Source organism: Rhinoderma darwinii, chromosome 12 (genome assembly GCF_050947455.1).
Source record: "Rhinoderma darwinii isolate aRhiDar2 chromosome 12, aRhiDar2.hap1, whole genome shotgun sequence".
Taxonomy (NCBI): domain Eukaryota; kingdom Metazoa; phylum Chordata; class Amphibia; order Anura; family Rhinodermatidae; genus Rhinoderma; species Rhinoderma darwinii.
The window spans coordinates 46528100-46552100 of NC_134698.1; the positions used below are offsets into that span (position 1 = coordinate 46528100).

The 24001-nt window shown below is 42.6% G+C and overlaps 1 protein-coding gene across 1 annotated transcript in view; it reads right to left on the reverse strand.

Moving 5' to 3' along the window:
• AQR (aquarius intron-binding spliceosomal factor) overlaps window positions 1–24001 on the reverse strand; it is a 232907-nt gene that overhangs the window by 109292 nt on the left and 99614 nt on the right. Inside the window, exons 18-19 of the mRNA XM_075844724.1 lie at window positions 1222–1389; window positions 832–1001 (exon numbers count right to left, since the gene is read on the reverse strand). Coding sequence (XP_075700839.1) covers window positions 832–1001; window positions 1222–1389 — 338 coding nt within the window. The remainder of the gene's footprint in view (window positions 1–831; window positions 1002–1221; window positions 1390–24001) is intronic.

Sequence of the window (24001 nt, forward strand, 5' to 3'; positions counted from 1 at the left end):
TGCACATACCCTGATAGTGAAAAAAGTGGATTTACTCACCACATGCAACGTTTCAGCCCTACTCCATGGGGCCTTTCTCAAGCATGCTTGAGAAAGGCCCCATGGAGTAGGGCTGAAACGTCGCATGTGGTGAATAAATCCACTTTTTTCACTATCAAGGTGTGCTGTCTCGTATTTTGAAAGGATTTACTTGGTATTTGGGACATTGGTCATATGTCCAAACGAGACCTTGCACCCTGGCTGTACGTATTTTGATGAACGGTGGTGCTTGTTTATCCTTGGTATATATATATATATATATATATATATATAGCGCCCTTTTTCACATATCAACAAGGGTTAGCTATTGTTTGCATAAGGCTGCAGGTAAAACCTACTAAGCCAAAACATTGTATTAACAATGCAATCCCATAATTAAAATGACAAAGCCAGCTATGTTACATATGTATACTACTATTCTAATAACTATTACTAGTTAGGGCTCATTCAGACGAGCATGTAACTCGTCCATGTGACGGCCGTTAAAACAGCCGTTCACACAGCCGTTGTTTCAACTGAGCGTGTTAAGGGTACGTGGAAAAATAGGACATATCCTATTTTCTTGCGTTTTCACACATCCCTCCATAGACTCTAGTCTATCAGGGATCCGTGAGAACGCATCCCGAATGGGTGCAACTTGAACGTTAAAAACTGGCATTTTTCACGTCCGAGGTTGCACACGCTCATCTGAGTGTAGACTTAGAATAGTTGTCCTAGCCCTAAAAAGAAAAAAAAAAAAGTACTTAGAATATAAAGGACAAAAAGAACAAAAATAGGAAATAAGTGACCAACCTTAAAGTTATTTTCTTTTGGTTTTCTCCTCATGATCACATTGAAGGTTTCATACACATCCTCAGCCCTATTCTGAATGGTGTTTGTCATGTCTTGCTGATACTGATTGGGGTCAAGAAACACCCGGTAGGTCCTTGCATCTCCTTTGAGTTTAGGCTTAGGTTCAGGTCCTAAACAAAAACATAACCAACAAGATCAGCAAAGTTGTTGTTTTTTTTTTGTGCAGGAATGCAGAGAAAATTCTTCTTTGCATTCCCTTACCAGGCAGGCTTTACAGTTTACATTAAAAATTACATGGACTCACCTCTAGAGAGGATAATTTGCTACAGACAAACAATTTCATTTGTTTACATAGTCTAAATGTGTATGTTTGTTCACACAATAATTTACCTTCCTCAATGACTCTTCCCTTATCATCCAGCATGCCTTGAATCTCACAACCTCGTACATACATCAGACCAGTCTGCTCCACAATAGACTGTCTCCTATCAATCTTTGTGCCATACAGTAACATGGGCCGTAGAGTGATTAGAAAGCAGACATCATGTTTCCGGAGACCTAAAATTGCAAAAAGGTTACATATTGTTCACACTTTCCATCTCATAGATTAGATTATTCTTCAAGTGGCCTGATAGTTCAGTCTGCCCTAGTAACAATATATGATTTAAGTCACATCCATATTCATGGGTAAAAGAACAGTAAGGTCTGATTCACAATGTATTTCTACCCTACATTGTGTGTTCGTCGGGAAAGTTCCCGACTAACACGCTAAACACGTTCATAGGGCTCCAATAACCTAAGAGTGTACCTCCATCAGGCTGGTATACCTCTTTTTGGGGGACAGAATAATGTAGTAGACTATGCTATTCTGACCCAAGGGATCCCAAAAAAAAAAAAAAAAGTATACTGTGCAGTATACTTTTTTTTAACATGGGAGCCTGTGTGAGACGAATGCCACTGTAGGGCACACGTCAGCGGTATACGTTAAACGTATAACTCGGGGGAACTTCACCTGGGCCGGAGTCTCTGAGAGGAGCATCAGGTAGTGCTCATTCTGGAAATTCCAGCCCTGGGGAAGCCCCGAACGTCAGTGTCCATATATGGATTGTAATGTCAGGGGCTTAAAACTAAAGGAATCCCCGGCCAGAGCATTGGTAGAACTCTAGACATGGACCACTAGACTGAAGAAACCTCTGACGTTATTGTCCATATAGGGGCGAAATCCCCGACCGGAGCATTGCCGACACTGTAGACAAGAATTCCAGGTTTTTAAAGCTCCTAACTTCACTGTCAGTAGTGTCAGGGACTCCTCCAGTCCGTTATCATACGGACAGTTTCGTCAAGGGCTTTCTCAAAGACCGGAGTACCCGGCTAGAGCGCTTGCGATGAACGATTGCTTTGGTGACAGCGGGTCCTTCGTGTCTGATACAGAGGATCCACCTGTTATTGACAGGCCATAGTAATGATATTCCTAGCGCAGAACAAAGTGAAACGGGAAAAAAATCTTGTCATAATAACCCTGTACTACTTCATTCACTATACCTAGGAGTAGGGCTGGGCAATTAATCGAAAAAAAACAAACAAAAAAACAAACAAAAACGAGATTCAGTGCAAACAACAGACGCAATCTTGCACATTTCAGTTTTTTATCTCCCCCCCCCTGTTTAAACTGTATTTGCACCTTCAGGACGCAGATACAGTTAGAATCCAATGGTAGAGCAGGGGGTCGTAAGGTCCCTGCTCTACCATTCACTATGTAGTGCCAGGCGCGAGGCAGTGACGTCATCGCACCTGCCTGCGCCGAGCTGCACAGACCGGAGGAGTAGAGGAATCTCCTCCACTCGTTGTTGGAACGGGTTTAGGGAAGTATGTATATTATTATTTTTAATCAGGCACTATTGGGGCTGTGTGGGGGAAACTATGGGGCATCATAATGAGGGGGAGTTATGGGAGACTTTATACTGTGTGGAGGGCAACTATGGGGGCTTTATACTGTGTGGGGGCAGCTATGGGAGGAAGTATACTGTGTGAGGGCAGCTATGGGGGGCATTTTACTTTGTGGAAGTCAGTTATAGGGGCATTGTACTGTGTGGGGGCTGTTATTGGGGCATTATACTGTGTGGGGCAGTTATGGGGGCATTACACTGCGTGGAGGGCAGTTATGGGGGCATTATACTGTGTGGAGGGCAGTTATGGGGGGCATTATACTGTGTGGAGTGCAGTTATGGGGGGCAATATACTGTGTGGAGGGCAGTTATGGGGGCATTATACTGTGTGGAGGGCAGTTATGGGGGCATTATACTGTGTGGAGGGCAGTTATGGGGGCATTATACTGTGTGGAGGGCAGTTATGGTGGCATTATACTGTGTGGAGGGAAGTTATGGGGGCATTATACTGTGTGGAGGGCAGTTATGGGGGCATTATACTGTGTGGAGGGCAGTTATGGGGGCATTATACTGTGTGGAGGGCAGTTATGGTGGCATTATACTGTGTGGAGGGAAGTTATGGTGGCATTATACTGTGTGGAGGGCAGTTATGGGGGGCATTATACGGTGTGGTGGCGGTTATAGGGGCATTATACTGTGTGGAGGGCAGCTATAGGGGCATTATACGGTGTGGGTGGATGGCAGTTATAGGGGCATTATGATGTGTGAGGGCTGCTATGGGGCATTATACAGTGTTATTATTAATGTTCAATTAATAGTGATTTTGATTTAGGTCATAATCGCCCAGCCATACCTAGAAGGCTTATTTGAGGGGTGAGAAGTCGTGGAAACACAAATTGATCATGGAGGATTTTCAGAACCTCCGACCAAAAAGCTAAGACCTTAGGGCTCAGCCATACACAATGGAGAAACGTGCCCACTGCAGCCTGACATCGAAAACAGGAGGTGGTTGGGGCACCTGTCCTCTGGAACCTGACTGGGGTGTAATAGATACGGTCAAATAACCTAGATTGGATTAAGAAATCTCAAGCACGGATCACAGAATCAAAAAAGGAGAACTCCACTTCTCTCCGCTCCTCCCTCATCAGATCACGGATATCATTGTGCCACCCCGAAAAAGCTCTATCAAAGGGTCTAGACCCAGCAGATTGTAGTAATGCATAGTTCTGTGTAAGATGTTTAGGAAGGTCTGGGATACGGGAGATCCTCCAGTTTGAAAAAACCCAATGAGACAAAATGAGCTACGAAGGAATTATGTAGTTGAAGGTAATGAAAATAGGCGCTCCTCGAGGTCGCATGCCGATCCACAAATTCAAAGGACGACACAAAACCAGTGCTAGAAGAGCACATTTGTCCCAGGAATTTAATCCCAGATCACGCCCACAGCACTGCCCCCAGCAGAGACTCAAGGTGGGACAGACATAGGTTAGACCACAACGGAGTTCTAGTTGAATGTGGAGACGTGGCAAGACATGAGCAAATTTCCAGAACCGAGCAACGGTTTGGAGTGGAAGTACAGGACTTATGAGAGTAGAGTAAGGCCTTACGCATACGACCGTAGATTTTGACCCATTCATTTCTATGGCCGACAGACACCTTCCCGTATATTTACGAGGTGTCTTTGCCATAGAAACCTTCCGTAAAAAAAAGGACGTCCTATATTTTTATTTAACGGACCGTGCTCCCATACTTTATAACGGGACGACAACCCACAAATGCGGACGGCTGTCCGCGGCTGGTCGTGCCTGTGATCACGGACCAGGATTACGGGCATGGTCGTGTGCATGGAGCCTAAGTTAGTAAGACTCTCATATGAGATCAAAAAGTGTCCCTGCTAATGCAGTAGCAGCATTGCTCATATCTAGATTAATCCACCAACTCGCAAACACCTATTAAGAGGCCAAATAGTAAAAAGTATAGATTAGGGGCTGCTATTCCCCACAGATGTCTAGAGGCCTGTAAAAGATTGAAACTGAATCTAGGAGTTTGACCTCGGCAGAAAAAGGAGCGTAAAATGCTATCAAGGCGGCCAAAAAATTCTTGGCCAATAACATTGGGCAAGTATGAAACAAATTTAGGTAGGTAAAATTATCTTAAATAGGTTAATCCATATAGGAAAAGAGGGAGGAAATGCCAGAGTTCAGTTGTCACCCAGTGGATGCTATCAAAGGGTCTAGGTTAGTCTAGTAAATTAAGAAAAACCAAAAACAAAATATTTAAATTGAGTAGCCACTTGTAAAGGAACAGAGTCTGCCATGAACAATACCAAGGGGAGAGGGGGAACATAACGGACTTAAACAAACCACACATCTCAATATGGTCCAATAGGGAAGAACCATCATCAGCATATAGGGAGACTTTTTCAACCAGGGAACCTCTAGAGATACCCTGTATGGTAAATGAGTGGCAAAGGGTTAGCGCTAGGTGCTCAATGCCAAGGGCAAATAAAAGTGTGAATGAATGGCAGCCTTGTGGGGTATCACATCCAAGCGGAAAGGAATCAGAGACATCCAGATTTGTTCATCTACTATATGGGGAGCCCATAGCACGGATGAGCGCCAAAGTTCAGTCGGGATAAAAAGGATACAGAGATATTGCCATTCAATTGAATCAAAGGCTTTACACGTGTCAAGATAGAGAACGCAACCCGGAAGTGGGTCCTGGCATGAAGCAGCAATGTTAAAAGATAATCTCTGTATATTAATATCCGTACCAAACCTGTCTGATCTGGATGGATAGGAGACAGGATAATCCAGTTCAATCTGGTAGCTAGTATTTTTGTAAGGATTTTGAGGTCAGAGTTAAGGAGGGAAATAGGACGGTAAGAATCAGAACTTTGGTCCTTTCCAGGATTCAACATAACAACAAGAAGTGCTTCGCGCTTGGAATCTGGAAAATACCCTGATCCAGTGCCGCAAGATTTGATTCCAGAAGTCTGGGTATTAGAGAATCCCAACTAGTTTTATAACAATCACCCACCAAAGCATTCAGACCCAGTGTTTTACCGGAGTACATGGATTTTATTGCCTGCACAAGGTCATCATCAGTGATTGGGGTATATAATTCAGAGGCATGAGCAACAGAGAGCCGCCACAAGACAAGACCCTCAAAAAAATGTGCAATCTCCCGCAGGGAAACACTACACTTGTAGTAATATAGATACAATAGACGTCTCAAAATACCCTGTTAATATCTTTAGGGGAAATACAAATAACACTCTCCTTAGAGTCTACAGATGGAATAGGAGCACTTTTTATTCCCAAATTCAAACATCTATGCCTCAGTAAATAACATTCGCTTCTTAGTTTGCTCTTTAGTAAGGGTAAGGAGTGCCCTCTGGGCATGTGCGCATCTACGCATGGAAGTAGGTTGAGGGTCAGCAAGATATTCTTGCTCAGTCATTAGCACATCCGCTGTTAGAGAAGCCTCAATATCTCTATTTATGCGCCTTTGCCCAGCCACAAGCGCCCCTCTGATTTTAGGCCCATGTGCAACCCATTTAACTAGAGGATCAGGGTGAGTGGAATTATTGGCCTAATATTCCTCGTGAGCAGTGTTAACCGCTGGGAGACCGTGGGTGAATTTTACCAATGGGGATGCAATCTCCAGAATCAAGAGTCAGTCGGGGACCCAACAATAAATGTTAAAATAAAGGTGGAGTAAACTCTATAGAAGAAATTGCCAGCAACAAATCTGAGGAAGCCATAGCAAGGTCAATTCTGGAAAACTTTTTATGAGCGAGAGAGTAATACGTATATCTCCTATCTGCAGGGAACTTCCACGGCCAGACATCAGTTAGGGTAAGTGCCAAAAATAATGAATAAACCAGTGCGATCTATAGAGGCATTGGGTACCACATTTAAATCTCCAACACATAAGATTGGTCCCACAGGGAATCCCGCTAGCAGGCCGGTTACCAACTCTAGCAGAGCAGTATCTAGAGGGGGAGGGACATAAAGGTGAACTACAGTAAAGACAAAACCATATAATGAGCAGTGAACAATAATATAACGGCCAAAATAGTCACAAGCTACTTGTAGCACCTCCAGCAGAAGTGTTTTAACCCCTTCCCGCTCCTGGACGTACTATTATGTCATGTTAGCTGTATCGTTCGCGCTCCATGACCTAATGGTACGTCACGGGAGTAACGGCAGTTTCGGCCGTCTTCCCGACACATGCAAGAGCTGTGACAGCTGCTGTCTCATACAGCAGTTGCCGCAGCTCCTACAGCGGGGACCGATCGCGCTGTCCCCACGGATTAACCCCTTAAAAACCGCGTTCAATAGGCATAGATAGCGGACGGCGATGGTGACTATGGCTACCGGACGCCTAACAATGGCGTCCAGCTAGGCCATCGACGGAAGCCTAGGGGGTCCTGACAAAGTCAGGACCCACTATGCTTGCTGTCAGTGAGTAGCTGACAGCTCTAATACACTGCACTACACATGTAGTGCAGTGTATTCGAATAGCGATCAGGGCCTCCTGCCCTCAAGTCCCCTAGTGGGACAAGGTAATAAAGTTAAAAAAAAAGTTAAAAAAAGAGTTAAAAATAGATGTGTAAAAATAAGAAAATAAGTTTTAAAAAAGTGATAAAAGTAAAAATCCCCATTTTTCCCTTATCAGTCCTTTATTATTAATAAAAATATATAAACAAACAAATAAACTATACATAATTGGTATCGCAGCGCTCGTAACGGCCTGAACTACAAAATTATTTCATTATTTATTCCGCGCGGTGAACGCCGTAAAAAAGAAAATAAACCGTACCACAATCACAATTGTTTGGTCACTTCACCTCCCTAAAAATGGAATAAAGAGAGATTAAAAAAAGTCGCATGTACCTAAAAATGGTAATGATTGAAACTACAGTTCGTTACGCAAAAAATAAGTCCTCGCACGGCTTTATTGATGGAAAAATAAAAAAGTTCTGGCTCTTAGAATAAGGTAACACAAAAAGTAAATGATTTTTTACAACAAGTATTTTTATTGTGCAAATGCCATAAGACATAAAAAAAAACTATAAACATCTGGTATCCCCGTAATTGTATCGCCCCGCAGAATAAAGTGAATATGTCATTTATAGCGCACGGTGAACGCTGTAAAAAAAATAGAATAAAAAAACAATAGTAGAATTGCTGGTTTTTAGTCACCACGCCACTTAAAAATAGAATAAAAACTGATCAAAAAGCCGCATGCACCCCAAGAAAACTACAATGAATTCCTCAAGGGGTCTAGTTTCCAAAATGGAGTCACTTTTGGGGGGTTTCCACTGTTTTGGCACCACAAGACCTCTTCAAACCGGACAAGGTGTCTAATAAAAAAAGAGGCCTTAAAAGCCACTAGGTGTTCCAGTCCATTACCGCACTAGGGCCACATGTGGGATATTTCTCAAAACTGCAGAATCCGGGAAATAAATATTGAGTTGCGTTTCTCGGGTAAAACCTTTTTTGTTATAGAAAAAAATGGTATAAAAAGGATTTTCTTTACAAAAATAAATCTACTTTGCTCTAAATTCCCATGAAACACCTAAAGGGTTCATAAACTTTCTAAATGCTGTTGTGAATACTTTGAGGGGTCTAGTTTCTAAAATGGGGTGTTTCATAGGGGTCTCTAATATATAGGCCCCTCAAAGCAACTTCAGAACTGAACCCTAAAAAAAAATTAAAAAAATAGATGAGGCAATACTTCGCTTCTCCAAATGAGCAGTGCCCACTCCGAGATGACCCCAGTTATGACCGTTTGTATAAACGGAGACCCCCTATTAGACTGTTTCAGTGCCCGGTTTTCCCAAGCATACACCCCGCGAGAATTGTATTTCTATTGATGAGTCCTTGGTACATTTTAAAGGGAGGCTTCAATTCCGCCAGTACCTGCCGGGTAAGAGGGCAAGGTATGGTGTGAAGATGTATAAGCTGTGCGAGAGTACATCAGGGTATACATACAAATTTAGGATATATGAAGGGAAGGACACCAGTATTCAGCCCCCAGAATGCCCCCCTTACTGGGAGTTAATGCAAAAATTGTGTGGGATTTGGTGCACCCACTGCTGGGCCAGGGCTACCACCTCTACCTGGATAATTTTTATACCAGCGTCCCACTGTTCAAGTGCCTCGCTTCCAGAAGTACTGCGGCATGCGGAACTGCTAGAAGAAATCTGAAAGGCCTCCCTAAGACTCTGATTGGGCAAACAAGAAGGGGTGAGAGTAGGGCACATTCTAGCAGCAACATATTGTGTGTCAAGTACAAGGACAAGAGAGATGACCTTGTATTGACAACAACACATGCCCACACCAGTACCCACGTACCTGTACGAGGTACCAGTACAGAGACCCCCAAACCAGACTACATCCTGGACTACAATAGGTACATGGGAGGGGTGGACTTGTCAGATCAAGTCCTGAAGCCCTACAGTGCCATGCGGTGTGGTATAAGAAGCTGGCCGTGCACATCATACAGATGGCATTGTACAATGCATACGTGCTATGTCGATGTGCAGGCCAGAGGCGAAGTTTCCTGGAATTTCAAGAGGTGATTATCAAGAAACTAATTTTTAGGGACCAATAAGGGGGGGCACCCAGTACTTCTGAAAGCGAGGCCACACGCATCGTACCAGGGAAACACTTTCCAGGAGAATTTCCCCAAACTGGCAAGAAAGGAAAACATCAAAAGAGGTACAAAGTCTGCTACAAGAGGGGGATAAGGGAGGACACAATATATCAATGTGACAAGTGTTTCCCGAAAAACTAAGGCTCCGTATGAAAGAGTGCTTCAAAATGTATCATACATCCCTTGATTTTTAATCTACCCCAGTTTTACTTACCCTGATGCACTCCGCACAGCTTATCCCCTTGTCTTTCCCTTCTGCGTGCCCGGGCAGCTGATAACAGCCACATTGAGGGTATTGCCATACCCAGGAGATCCCACATTACAGTTTATGGGGTGTATGTCTCCGGTCAAAATGCTAACTACACCTCTAGATGAATGCCTTAAGGGTGTAGTTTTTAAAACGGGGTCACTTCTTGGGGGTTTCAACTGTACTGGTACCTCATGGGCTTCTGCACACATGAATTAGGACGAAAAAATCCCAAGTAGGCCAAATGGTGGTCCTTTCCTTCTGAGCCCTCCCATGGGCCCAAACTGCATTTTTTTTACCACAAATGGGGTATTGCCGCACTCAGGACAAATTGGGCAACAGAATGGGGTATTTTATTTCTTGTGAAAATAAGACATTTTCAGCCAAAACTACATATTATTGGAAAAAATTATTTTTTTTTTAATTCCCAGCCCAATTCAAATAAGTTCTGTGAAGAAACTATGGGGTCTAAATGGTCACATTACCCAAAAATGAATTCTTTGAGGGGTGTAGTTTCCAAAATGGGGTCATTTCTGGTGGGTTTCCACTGCTTTGATACCTCTGGGGCTCTGCAAATGCGACATGGCACCCGAAAACCAATCCAGCAAAAGCTGCACTCCAAAGAACACACAGCGCTCCTTCAATTCTGAGGCCTCCCATGGGCCCAAACGACAGTTTATCGCCACAAATGGTGCACTCAGGAGAAATTGGGCAACAAAATGGGGTATTTTGTTCCTTGTGAAAATAAGACATTTTGATGAAAAAGGACATCTTATTGAAAAAAATGTCAATTTTTTCATTTCACAGCCCAATGCAAATACGTGCTGTGTAAAAACTGTGAGGTCAAAATGGTAACAACAACCATAAATTAATTCCTTGAGGGGTGTAGTTTCTGAAATGGGGTCACTTTTGGGGGATTCCTACTGTTTTGGCACCTCAACACCTCTTCAAACCTCGCATGCTGCCTAAAATATATTCTAATAAAAAAAGAGGCCTCAAAATGCACTAGGTGCTTCTTTGCTCCTGGGGCTTGTGTTTCGGTCCACGAGCCACTAGTGGGACATTTCTAAAAACTGCAGAATCTGGACAATACATATTTAGTAGTGTTTCTCTGGTAAAACAATTGAAATTCAGCAAGAAAAATTTAATTTGCAAATTTCACCTCTACTTTGCTTTAATTTCTGTGAAATGCCTGACGGGTTAAATAAACTTTCTAAATGATGCTTTGAATACTTTGAGGGGTCTAGTTTTCAAAATGGGGTGTTTTATGGGGGTTTCTAATACATAGGCCCCTCAAAGCCACTTCGGAACCGTACAGGTACCTTAATTTCAAACGCCTTTCTTTTTTCTTAAAAATATGAGAAATTGCGGTTTATGTTCTAAGCCTTGTAACGTCCAAGAAAAATAAAAGAATGTTCAAAAAACGATGCCAATCTAAAAGTAGACATATGGGAAATGTGAACTAGTAACTATTTTGGGTGGTATAACGTATCTGCTTGTAAAACAGATTATTTAAATTCTGAAAAATGCTATTTTTTATAAATTTTCTCAAAATTGTGCAATTTTTCACCAATAAACACTGAATATATCGTTCAAATTTTACCACTAACATAAAGCCCAATGTGTCACGAGAAAACAATCTCAGAATCGCTAGGATAGGTTTAAGCATTCCGACGTTATTACTACATAAAGTGAAATATGTCAGATTTGAAAAATGGGCTCTGAGCCTTAAGGCCCAAACTTGGCTGCGTCCTTAAGGGGTTAATAATCAGAACAGACATCCCTCGATAGTAATGAAAATAAGTAGAACGGTATCCTCTGGAAACCCAAGTCCGTTTAAGGGCCAGGATTTTCTGACCATTCAAATGGGTCTCCTGAAGACAGATTACCAAAATTAAAAACATCGCCACTTGAATTTGGAGTTCAGCCTTCGGACATTTCAGCTTAGGCCCTAAATGGGCGCCATAAGTCTAGTTAGAAAAATATTGTAGCCGGAGACCATTGATGATCAGAACATGAGAAAGAGGGGGGGGGGGGGGGTAGGAGCGCACACATTCATACACACACGACAGATAAAACAGCATCAGTAAAAACACTGAAAATTTCCCACCAATTAACCCCTGTAACACACTAAGGCCTCATGCACACGACCGTAAAAACGCCCGTTATTACGGGTCGTAATCACGACCCGTAATAACGGGCTCCTAGACTTCTATTGGCGACGGGTGCCTTCCCGTTTTCTCACGGGAAGGTGCCCGTGCCGTTGAAAAAGATAGAACATGTCCTATTTCAGGCCGTGATAACGGCACGGACAGTCCATAGAAGTCTATGGAGCTCTCGTAATAACGGGTGGCTACATGTGTGCACCCGTCATTACGGCAGCGTTGCTAAGCGACGTCAGTAAATAGTCACTGTCCAGGGAGCTGAAAGAATTAACTGATCGGCAGTAACTCTTTCAGCACCCTGGACAGTGACTACCGATCAGTATAAACCTGTAAAAAATAAAAGACGTTCATACTTACCGAGAACTTCCTGCTTCCTCCAGTCCGGTCTCCCGCCCGTTGCCTTGGTGACGCGTCCCTCTCGACATCCGGCCCGAAGTCCTGGATGACGTTTTAGGCCATGTGACCGCTGCAGCCAATCACAGGCTGCAGCGGTCACATGGACTGCCGCGTCACCCAGGGATGTCGGGCTGGATGTGAAGAGAGGGACGCGTCACCAAGACAACAGCCGGTAAGTATGAATTTCTTTAACTTTTATTACAGAAAAGGCTGTCCCTTCTCTCTATCCTGCACTGATAGAGAGAAGGGGCTGCCGATTAGTGCAGTGCTATTTTGCCGCCAAAAACGTGCTCGTAAATACGGGTGGAATACGTGTGACACCGGACCCATAGTTACGGGCACGGGTTCGTAAATACTGGTGCAAAACGGGTGGAATACGTGTGACACCGGACCCGTATTTACGCCAGTATTTACGGGTGGGAAAAAATACGGTCGTGTGCATGAGGCCTAAGTCGGGGAACTGCAGACCTATACCCACTAACTAGGTCACAAAAGGACAGTGGTCCCTGACTAAGCTATCAACTAACTACCACGACAGCTTAGTCCCGAGTACCTAACCCAAACAGAGGGGGGAAATAACAGAGACACAAAGTCCAGCAAAACACTTCCCTGAGTGGCTAAGCAAATTCCGGTAAAAGTACAAGAATAGGCAAAGTATATTTGGACGCGGCAGAGGGCCTCAATCAGGCGGGGCAGCCACATTAGGCACATGGGGTGAACCCTCTATGCAGGCCAGGTCCCCAGCCAGAGTTGTAAATAATTTGGCGGCGTGTGCATCTGCGACACTCAGTTTAGTGGGAAATATTATGGCGTATTTGTAGCCCTTCTCCCACAACCTCTTACGGGTCTCCATAAACTGGATGCTTTGTTTCTGTATAGCAACTGAGAAGTCGGATAGAAATAGACACGCTGGTTGTTGAAAAATACATCTCCTTCCAATCTGGCGGCTTGGAGAACAGCATCTCTATCCTGGAAATGGAACAGACGTGCACGGAGGTGGTCAGGGAGGTCCCTCAGGAGGACCAGGGCAAGCCAGAACCAGGTGGGCTCGTTCAATAGTGAAGAACGGGGAGAAACCGTTTGCATCAAGAATGCCTTTTTTGTATTGGGTTTTTAAGAAAAATACAACACTTATATAAAACATACACAGCAGTGCCGTAATAGAATACAATGCAAAGTACAAGTAGGGCACTTCGGAAAATATGCTGAATTTTTATGGGGTTAAAGCTTGTTAAAAATGACGTTGGGATTTTGAAAGCTTTAAATGGACAGTAACTTTTAAAAAAACTTATGCTAATCTAATCGTGTATCTGATACAGATCAACTTTGTAATTTACCTACTGTTCAAATTTTGTTTTATCAATGCCAATTCTGTGAAGTTAGTGCCACTAGAGGTTTCCATTCCTGTAATTTACTGTTCACCCCTGTTGTCAAGCAAAGTCTGTCCCTAGTTTCAGAGCATAGGAGGACTGGTGGCGGTGTGTCTCTTCACTACCTGCTATACAAGTCTAATCGAAATAGGAGGGTGAGGAGAGAGATAAAGAGAGAGAGAGAGAGAGAGAGAGAGAGAGAGAGAGAGAGAGAGAGAGAGAGAGAGAGACACGCTGCATACAAGTCTATGGTGAGGGGGGGATCAGGAGGAGGAAGCAGAGAAAGAAAGACACAAACAGACTGCCCATACAGGTCCATGGAGAGGGGATGATCAGGAGGGAGCAGAGCAATAAGGAGACACAGAAATGATGCCTACACAAGTCTATGGAGAGGGGGAGGCATAGCAGAGTGAGAAAGACAGAAACAGACATTCAGCAGCTGCTGGTGTTATTTCTCCCCCAGTGCCAGATTCTCATATACAATGCGCATTACTGCTGTATAAAGTCCTCCATGCTGCTGAATCTTCTATATATGTGATAGATAGAGATAGGAGAGCAGGATTCTGGCTCCGCACAACCCCAGAGTTTTATAAAGATGTAATACAGCGTGCTTAAAAGTCTATGGGGCATTTTATTTCAAACAGACGTTTTATCTGATGGATTTTATATGGAACCTAACCAAAAAATAATTGTAGTATGTGGCCTATTACTTCTTGGAGAGAATAACTCAGTAATATGGTGCTGTACATAGGCAGCGCAAGGTGGGAAACCGAGTGTACGGAGTGTAGTACTGCATCATAGGAACTCTATGTGCCACCATACAGGTTTTGCATGCACGGCTCTGTCATCTACAGGTCGCCTACAACAAATAAAAAGGTAAACAAAAACATAGGTATGATCTTAGCACTAGCAAATTATTGTCATAGCTATAATCATAGCTCATGATGAACATTTGTAATTTGTTTCTGCATCTGACCTTTCTACAGGCAAGTCTGGGCATGTAATTTATTTTTACTTTTTTTTTTATTCTCCATGGCGCTATCAAAGTGAAAAAACCCAATTGTGATAAATAGTATTGCCGTTTCAACACTTGCCACCAAGCACTCACAATAGCCTTTATGCTTCCTGTGACTTTTCAACCTGTGCTGCGTACACAGGGGGGCAGGGTCAGCAGTCATCTCATTATCCTCAGAGAGTAGGATTCAAATAAAAGAGAACACCTTTATTCAGACAGATTCAAATATATACTGTGCAAACATGCGATGCGAACAGAGCCTAACTTTTAGCGTTCCGTCTACCTTTACTTACACCACTTGTTTTCTGTAACACTTCAATTTAGTTATTCCGAAAATCTTAAGACATGGGATGTTTACTAAAATCTCCTTCACAGAAAACATACTTTAAAGAGGCTCTGTCACCACATTATAAGTGCCCTATCTCCTATATAAGAGTAACGAAGTGGGCATTAAGCAACTCATTAGCATAAATCTAAAATCGCTAATCAAGTGGTAAAAATAGATCGTTTTATTAAATAAAAAGCATTACTGTCACCGACATTATAGCACCGATCTCCTTATGTAGGAGATAGGCCACTTATAATGTGGTGACAGTGCCTCTTTAACCCCTTAATGACCGGGCCTGAAAAGACCTTAATGACCAAGCCAGATTTGTTAAATCTGGTATGTCTGACTTTATCAGAGAATAACTGTGCGAAAGTTTTGAATATCCAAGTAATTCTGACATTGTTTTTTCGTCACATGTTGTACTTTATTTTAGTGGTAAAAGTAGACTGATACGATTTGCGGAAATTAATGAAAAAATAGAAAAATTTAAGAAATTTTGTAAAAATTATCATTTTTCCCTATTTTTAACTGCAATATGTCACATATGTACATACATACTGTACAATTTTTTTTATTAAATATATATTTCCATCGCTTTACTCTATTTTGGCAGCACTTTTGAAAAAAAAAATTTTTTTTGACCAATTTAGAAGACTTACAAGTTTAGTAATCATTTTATACATTTTGAAGTACATTTGGTTTTCCTGCACCAAGCCAGGTTTTCAGAGGCTCATAGGTGTCAGAATGGTGGAAACCCCCACAAGTGACACCATTTTGAAAACTACACCCCTTAAGGTATTTATTAAGGGGTGTTGTAAGTATTTTGACCCCACAGTTTTTTTGTAAGAATTCATGCAAAGCAGGCGTAAAAACATATAATTTCACTTTTTTCATAAAATTATCACTTTGAAGACCGATTTCTTTGTAAAGCGACCATGAGAATGAAGAAATGCACCCCAAAATCTATCACCCTGTTTCTCCTGTTTTCAAAAATCCCCACATTGTGACCCTAATGCGTTGCCTGGACACACGGCAGGGCCCGAAAGGAAGGGAGCAACCGGAGGCATTCAGGTCTCATATTTTGCTTGAAAATGTTTTAGGCCCCACTGTACATTTGGAGAGGTTTTGAACTACCAGAACGATAGAAACTCCCCATAAACGACCCCATTTAGAAAACTAGACCCCTTAAGGTATTTATCTAGGGGTGTAGTGAGTATTTTGACCCCACAGTTTTTTGCTAAATTTAATGTATAGCAGGTGAAATAAAAAATAAAAAACACTTTTTATATAAAAGTATCACTTTGAAGACCGATTTCTTTGTAAAGCGACCATCAGAATGAAGAAACACCCCCCAAAATCTATCACCGTGTTTCTCCCGTTTTCAAAAATGCCCCCATTGTGACCCTAATGCGTTGCCTAGACACACGCAGGGGCCAAAAGGGAGATAGCACACGAAGACTTTCAGGACACACATTTTGCTTGAAAATGTTTCAGGTCCCATTACACATTTATAGAGGCACTGAGCGGCCAAAAAGATAGAAACTCCCCATAAATGACCCCATTTTGAAAACTAGACCGCTTAAGGTATTCATCTAGGTGTGTACTAAGTATTTTGACACCACAGTTTTCGCAGGAATGAATGCAAAGCAGGTGGAAAGAAAATTTTATTTCACTTTTTTTCACAAATGTGTCATTTTAAGGTCAGATTTCTTGTACAGAGGACATGAGAATAAGGAAATGCACCAGAAAATGTATCACCCTGTTTCTCCTGTGTTCAAAAATATCCCCATTGTGGCCCTAATGTGTTTCCTGGACACACGGCAGGACCCAAAAGGAAGGGAGCACCCGGAGGCTTTCAGGACACACATTGTGCTTTGAAAATGGGAGGATTCTACTTTTCTAGATTGAGAAATAGATGTCCCTAACAGTTTCTACACCCTATGACTATGTCGTGCTAAGAAAGCAGCTGTCCTGAAATCATGTCAGTCCATAGACATTATGTATATCAACCCGCTCTGATATATAGTAAGTTAGAGTGGGAAAATGTATTAAACTGTTGGCGGAAAAAGGCAATATATCCAAAAAAAAGGAGGAAGAATGTATCCAGCTATGTGGAAAACTAGAGCATGTTCACAGGATGAAAGAAAATTTGTAGGGCTGTAATGACTTTATTATTCAAAGTGACTGGTCATACAACGTCTCTTTAGCTCCATCAATCCCTATATAAGGGACGAATGTGTCAAGTGACGCAGTACACCATAACAAGCCCCTGCCTGGCAAGGTAGGAACCGCCATGTGCACAAAACAACCAATCACCTGTAGAATATATAAAGGGGCAGTGTCCCACACCGTATGTATAGATACAGTAAAGGACCACTACTCCCCAAATTAATGTCGCTATTTCTAGAAGTATTGTCCGGTGTAAGAGGTCCACCAAAAACCCGAACAAAACTGTAATAAAGCCCATAGTGTATTGATAAGGACAAAACAGGGACTTATGCATAGACCAGGGTTGGAAGGACAAGCGGAACAATAATATCGTGACTCACTTCGCTGTCCTCGTTTGCTGCAGACCCGACACCGTTTTTTGGGGTATTTTTGGTTAGATGTTGAAGGGATGGGGTGTAAAAAATGTTTTTCAACAAGTCGGTGTACATCCTCTGACTCATGGACTACTCTCTGGTCTGCAGATTGAAATAGGAGATCTTCAATCACTTTCTCCTGAAATTCAAAGAATGTCGCCCTGCCCGCTGATTTTTTGTACAGGACAAATGCGTTCTGCATCGCAACCTGAATTTGTTATAGCCGATGACACACACAGGCTTTTGTCTATCTGCAGAGGCCCCACGTTCTCTAATAGTTGCTGTTGCACTTGAATGGACAGTGCTGATCATGTAGACGTCCTTGCGGTCACAAAATTTTAAAGCCAGCATCTTCTCAATTTGAAAAAGTGCATGACTCCCCCTTTCGTAGTTTTTTTTATCCACAAGTTGACGTGGAAAACCTTTGCGATTCCTGCGTATTGTGCCACAGGCTCCGGTGTTGGCACAATGAAGGGAGCTAAACAATGGCACACTGGTATAAAAACTGTCCGTGTATACATGATACCCCTTGTGTAGGAAAGGGCCAATTAAATCCCACACAATCTTACCAGTGGTACCAATATTTGGAGGGCACCCTGGTGGATGAAATTCACTGTCTTTACCCTCGTAGATCTTAAATGCACATGTGTAGCCAGTAGGGCTGATTGAAAACAATGGTGGCAGCCATGTGCATATCCCGCGATTTGCGGGCGGCCTGCGGCTGACAGTCCGCAGCCGGCCGACCCGAAAATTACGGCCGTGCACACGGCTACGGTCATGTGCATGAGGCCTACCAGCGTACACGCCGTCTAACAGCGTACCCTAAAAAGAAAGTAGTTTATAGTACGATTCTTAGTATATACAGTAAATATATTTATATATATATATATATGTATATACTATAAAATACTGAAAAAAATGTGGTTTTTTTTAATAAACTGTGTAAGGGACAAGTGATTTTGTGTGGGGACACTGACACACTTGTATCTGTTTCTCTCCACAGCTAGAACAGTGAGGAGAAACAGATACATGTTTTTACTTTTATTTTACAGTAGTGATCACTATGATTGGATCTCATAGTGATCACAAAAGATCAGGAACCAATACTATTGGCTCCTGACCACTGCTCTAAGAACAGAGCTGCTAGCAACAGCTCGTTCTTAGAGCAGGAGCTGTCATTTAGACACTCCCGGCGGCTCTGTACGCAGTAACAGCATGTGACCGCTGTGATTGGCTGTCACAGCGGTCACGTGCTGTTACGACGAAATCGGCAGGTCCTGATGGCTGCACTAAGAACCGGACCTGTTACTTACAGCCAGTTTTTAGTGCAGACTTGATCAGGGTGCCGTTAAACCCACTCTACTACAGCGACGCCAAAAGGCGTCGCTGTAGACTGAGTACCTGCACCGCCTGACGTCAAAAGACGGTGGGCGGTCGTTAAGAAAATTCTGTTTTACTACACACTTATTTTAGATACACAGACCAAAAACAAATCCCACACTGATCTTCGTTTCTATTAAACACTTTAGTGGGATTACAAAGCTAGACTGTGTTGAGGGCCATTGAGATATCTGAAAATGGAGAGGGGCACATACACTGCCCAGCTGTAGGCCTGGCTTGCTCAGTAATGGTCAAACACACTGAAGTTACTTGCTGAGCCAACCAGTCACCTTGTGTGTGATGTTCCAGCCAGAGGACCTACGGGGATATGTTATGCTGCTCGGTGCCAGCTGGCAGTATCCTGCACACTACTAGATGGACCTTCAGCATATAAATTAAATGTTGCTGTATCAGTTGCACTGACATCCCATAACCTGAAACATGCTTATTTTTACACCAAAGTACCATCGCAAGGCCTCTTGGAACAGATACACAAATCTTTCAACATCTCCATTATAAAACCATTAACGAGGAAACAAATTGAACTGTTCCGTACGGTTAGGCTTTGTAGGGTGTTAATGACTTCAATAATAATAATAATAAAACAACAACGGCTTCAATAGTTACCCGTGCAGTGCTCAAACAGTACTCATTCTGACAGGTTATGGTTCAGGACAGTCCAGATACACAGACATATAAAAGCTCAAAACACTTTTAATTAGGGGTAATTGTATCAGAATACTACTTTTTATTCATTGAAGATAAATATATATTTGTTTATTACAAAATCCCTCTATTTGTCCAAAAATTTCAACTACTGAAAACTGAAAAGTTGGAGCCAGCGATCAAAGTATGAGTTTGTTCATAAAATCCACTGTGTAGGCAAGGGGGCTCATGCCCATGGCCGCACTATGGCTTTGACAAAGCTCCAAGTTATACGCTGCCATATGACACCCATAAGCAGTCCATGAGGCCATATTGAACCTACATATGACTCAAACTTTATGAGGCAGCTTTTTTGATCAGATTCATTGAAGGCATAATCTTTCAGTTGCCGTTTAACATACGTACACTCCCCTAGAAATGTTGCTTGTACTCCGAAAGCGCACAGAGCCATAGGGACTCTGCTCATTGTCATACAGTGTGTTTGAGGTCTAACAGTGTAAGAGGCTATTTACACAAACGTTTTAAATCGGCCGTGTGAAGGAGGTTTTTAAAGGCCATCACACGGCTGCATTAGAATAAATTATTTTAGTCCCTTGGCTACGTCATGTACTATTACGTTTCTGTCGCCAATGTCTTAAGGCAAAGCCACGTAATTGTACGCAATGAAGATGGTGCGGGCTCAGAAGCCGAGCCCGCACCATCGCCAGCGGGTGTCGGCTGTATATTACAGCTGACACGCTGCTGCATGGCCAGGACCGGAGCTAGCCTCCGATCGTGGGATAAAACCCTTAAATGCAGCGCTCAAAAGCAAGCGCTACATCTATGGGGTTTTACCAGCAGATGGGAACCCAGCGATGTAATCGAGGGGTTCCGAAAGCTGCTTTGGCAGACCGGAGGCCTAACAATGGCCTCCTGTCTGCCAAGTACGGAAGCCTGTTAGGTCCCGCTTGGAGGCGAGGCCTAAAAGGTTTCCGTCCCCAGAAATAAGTTGGCGCAGGCTCAGAAGCTGATCCTGCGACATCAGCCACCGGTGTGAGTGGTATGTTACAGCTGACACCGTGCTGTAATGGAAGGGAACGGAGCTAGCTGCGATCCCTGCCATTAACCCCTTAGATGCCGCGAGAAAAAGCGATCGCGGCACCTTAGTGGTTTGAAGTCGATTGGCATCACTGTGATGTGATCGCAGTGTTACCGATCGTTGCTATGGCAACCAGAGGCCTAACAACGGCCTACTGGTCTGCCACATATGGAATAACGGACAGCTCTAATGCATTGCACTACGTGGGAAGTGCAATGTATTAGAGTAAAAGATCAGACGTGAAGGCCTTAATCCCTTCCCTCTTTGGCCACTTTTGACCTTCAGGACAGAGGCAAATTTATCAAATCTGACATGTTTCACTTTATGTGGTAATAACTTCAGAATGCTTTTACCTATCCAAGCGATTCTGAGATAGTTTTCTCGTGACACATTGGACTTTACGTTACTGGCAAAATTTACTTGATACATTCAATATTTAATTGTGAACACCAAAATTTTGCCAAAAATTGCAAAAATTTGCATTTTTCTCAATTTAAATGTATCTGCTTGTAAGACAGATCGTAATACCAGACAAAATTGTTGCTAATTAACATCCCCCATATGTCTACTTTAGATTGGCATCGTTTTTGAGCACTTTTATTTTTCTAGGATATTACAAGGCTTAGAACTTTAGCAGCAATTTCTCACATTCTCAAGAAAATTTCAAAAGTCTATTTTTACAGGGGCCAGTTCAGTTGTGAAGCGGCTTTTAGGGCCTTATATATTAGAAAGCCCAAATAAGTCACCCGATTTTAAAAACTTCACCCCTCAAAGTATTCAAAACAGCATTTAGAAAGTTTCTTAACCCTTTAGACATTTCACGGGAATTAAAGCAAAGTAGAGATGAAATATACAAATGAATTTTTTTTTGCAGAAATTCATTTTTAATCTATTTTTTTTGTAACACAAAAGTTTTACCAAAGAAACGCAACTCAATATTTATTGCCCAGGTTCTGCAGTTTTAGGAAATATTCCACTTGTGGCCCTAGTGTGCTAATGGACTGAAGCACCGGCCTCAGAAGCAAAGGAGCACCTAGTGGATTTTGGGCATCCTTTTTATTAGAATATATTTTAGGCATCATGTCGGGTTTGAAGGGCTCTTGCGGTGCCAAAACAGTGGAAATCCCCCAAAAGTGACCCCATTTAGGAAACTACACCCCTTAAGGAAATTATCTAGGGGTATAGTGAGCATTTTGACCCTACAGGTTTATTACAGAAATTATTGGAAGTAGGCCATGAAAATGGAAATCTACATTCTTTCAAAGAAAATGTAGGTTTAGCTAATTTTTTTTCTCATTTCCACATGGACTAAAGGAGAGAAAGCACCACAAAATTTGTAAAGCAATTTCTCCCGAGTAATATGGGTGATTGGACACACGGCAGGGATAATAAGGGAAAGAGCGCCATTTGGCTTTTGGAGCTCAAATTTAGCAAGAATGGTTTGCGGCGGCCATGTCGTATTTGCAAAGCACCTGAGGGACCAAAACAGTGAATACGCCCAAAAAGTGACTCCATTTAGTAAACGACACCTCTTGAGGAATTCATCTATGGGTGTAGTGATCATTTTGATACCACATGTGTTTCATAGAATTTATTAGAATTGGGCAGAGGAAATAAAAACAATCCCTTTTCTTCAATAAGACATAACTTTAGCTAAAAAAAAATTCACTTTCTCAACAAATAAAGGAAAAAAAGAACCCCAACATTTGTAAAGCAACATCTCTGGAGTACGGCAAAACCTCATATGTGGTCATAAACGGCTGTTTGGGCACATGACAGGGATCAGAAGAGAAGGATCGGCATTTGGAGAACAGGTTTTGCTGGATTGGTTTCTTGACACCATGTCGCTTTTGCAAAGCCCCTAAGGTACCAGTGCAGTGGAAACTACCCAAAAGGGAATCCATTTGTGATACTACACCCCTTGTGGAATTAATCTAGGGGTGTAGTGAGCATTTTCACCCCACAGGTGTTTCATAGATTTTATTTGAATTGGGCAGTGAAAATAAAAATGTAATTTTTTTTCCAATAAGACGTAGCTTTAGCAAAAAAAAATTCATAAAGCAGAAAAAGAACCCGAACATTTGTTAAGGAGGCTCTGTCACCAGATTTTGCAACCCCTATCTGCTATTGCAGCAGATAGGCGCTGCAATGTAGATTACAGTAACGTTTTTATTTTTAAAAAACGAGCATTTTTGGCCAAGTTATGACCATTTTTGTAGTTATGCAAATGAGGCTTGCAAAGGTCCAAGTGGGTGTGTTTAAAAGTAAAAGTCCAAGTGGGCGTGTATTATGTGCGTACATCGGGGCGTTTTTAATACTTTTACTAGCTGGGCGCTCTGACGAGAAGTATCATCCACTTCTCTTCAGAACGCCCAGCTTCTGCCAGATCACGCTGTGACGTCACTCACAGGTCCTGCATCGTGTCAGACGAGCGAGGACACATCGGCACCAGAGGCTACAGTTGATTCTGCAGCAGCATCAGCGTTTGCAGGTAAGTAGCTACATCGACTTACCTGCTAACGCCGATGCTGCTGCAGAATCAACTGAAGCCTCTGGTGCCGATGTGTCCTCGCTCGTCTGACACGATGCAGGACCTGTGAGTGACGTCACAGCGTGATCTGGCAGAAGCTGGGCGTTCTGAAGAGAAGTGGATGATACTTCTCGTCAGAGCGCCCAGCTAGTAAAATTTTTAAAATGCCCCGATGTACGAACATAATACACGCCCACTTGGACTTTTACTTTTAAAACACACCCACTTGGACTTTTTGCAAGCCTCATTTGCATAACTACAAAAATGGTCATAACTTGGCCAAAAATGCTCGTTTTTTAAAAATAAAAACGTTACTGTAATCTACATTGCAGCGCCTATCTGCTGCAATAGCAGATAGGGGTTGCAAAATCTGGTGACAGAGCCTCTTTAAGCAATTTCTCCCGAATATGGCAATACCCCATATGTGGTTATAAAAAAATTTTTGGTCGCACGGCAGGGCTCAGAAGGGAAGGCGAGCCATTTGGCTTTCGGAGTACAGATTTTGCTGGATTAGTTTCTGGTCGCTATGTAGCATTTGCAAAACCCCTGTGGGACCAAAACAGTGGTAACCACCCAAAAGTGACCCCATTTTGGAAACTACACCCCTCAAGGTATTCACCTAGGGGTGTAGTGAGCATGTTAACCCTGCAGGTGTTTTGCATAAATTAGTGTGCACTCGATATTGCAGAGTGAAAATGGGATTTTTCAATAGATATGCCAATATGTGGTGCCCCGCTTGTGCCACCATAACAAGAAAGCTCTCTAATTATTATATTGTGTTTCCCGGTTTTAGAATCACCCTACATGGGGCCCTAATCTTTTGCCTGGACATTTGACAGGGCTCAGGAGTGAGAGAGTACC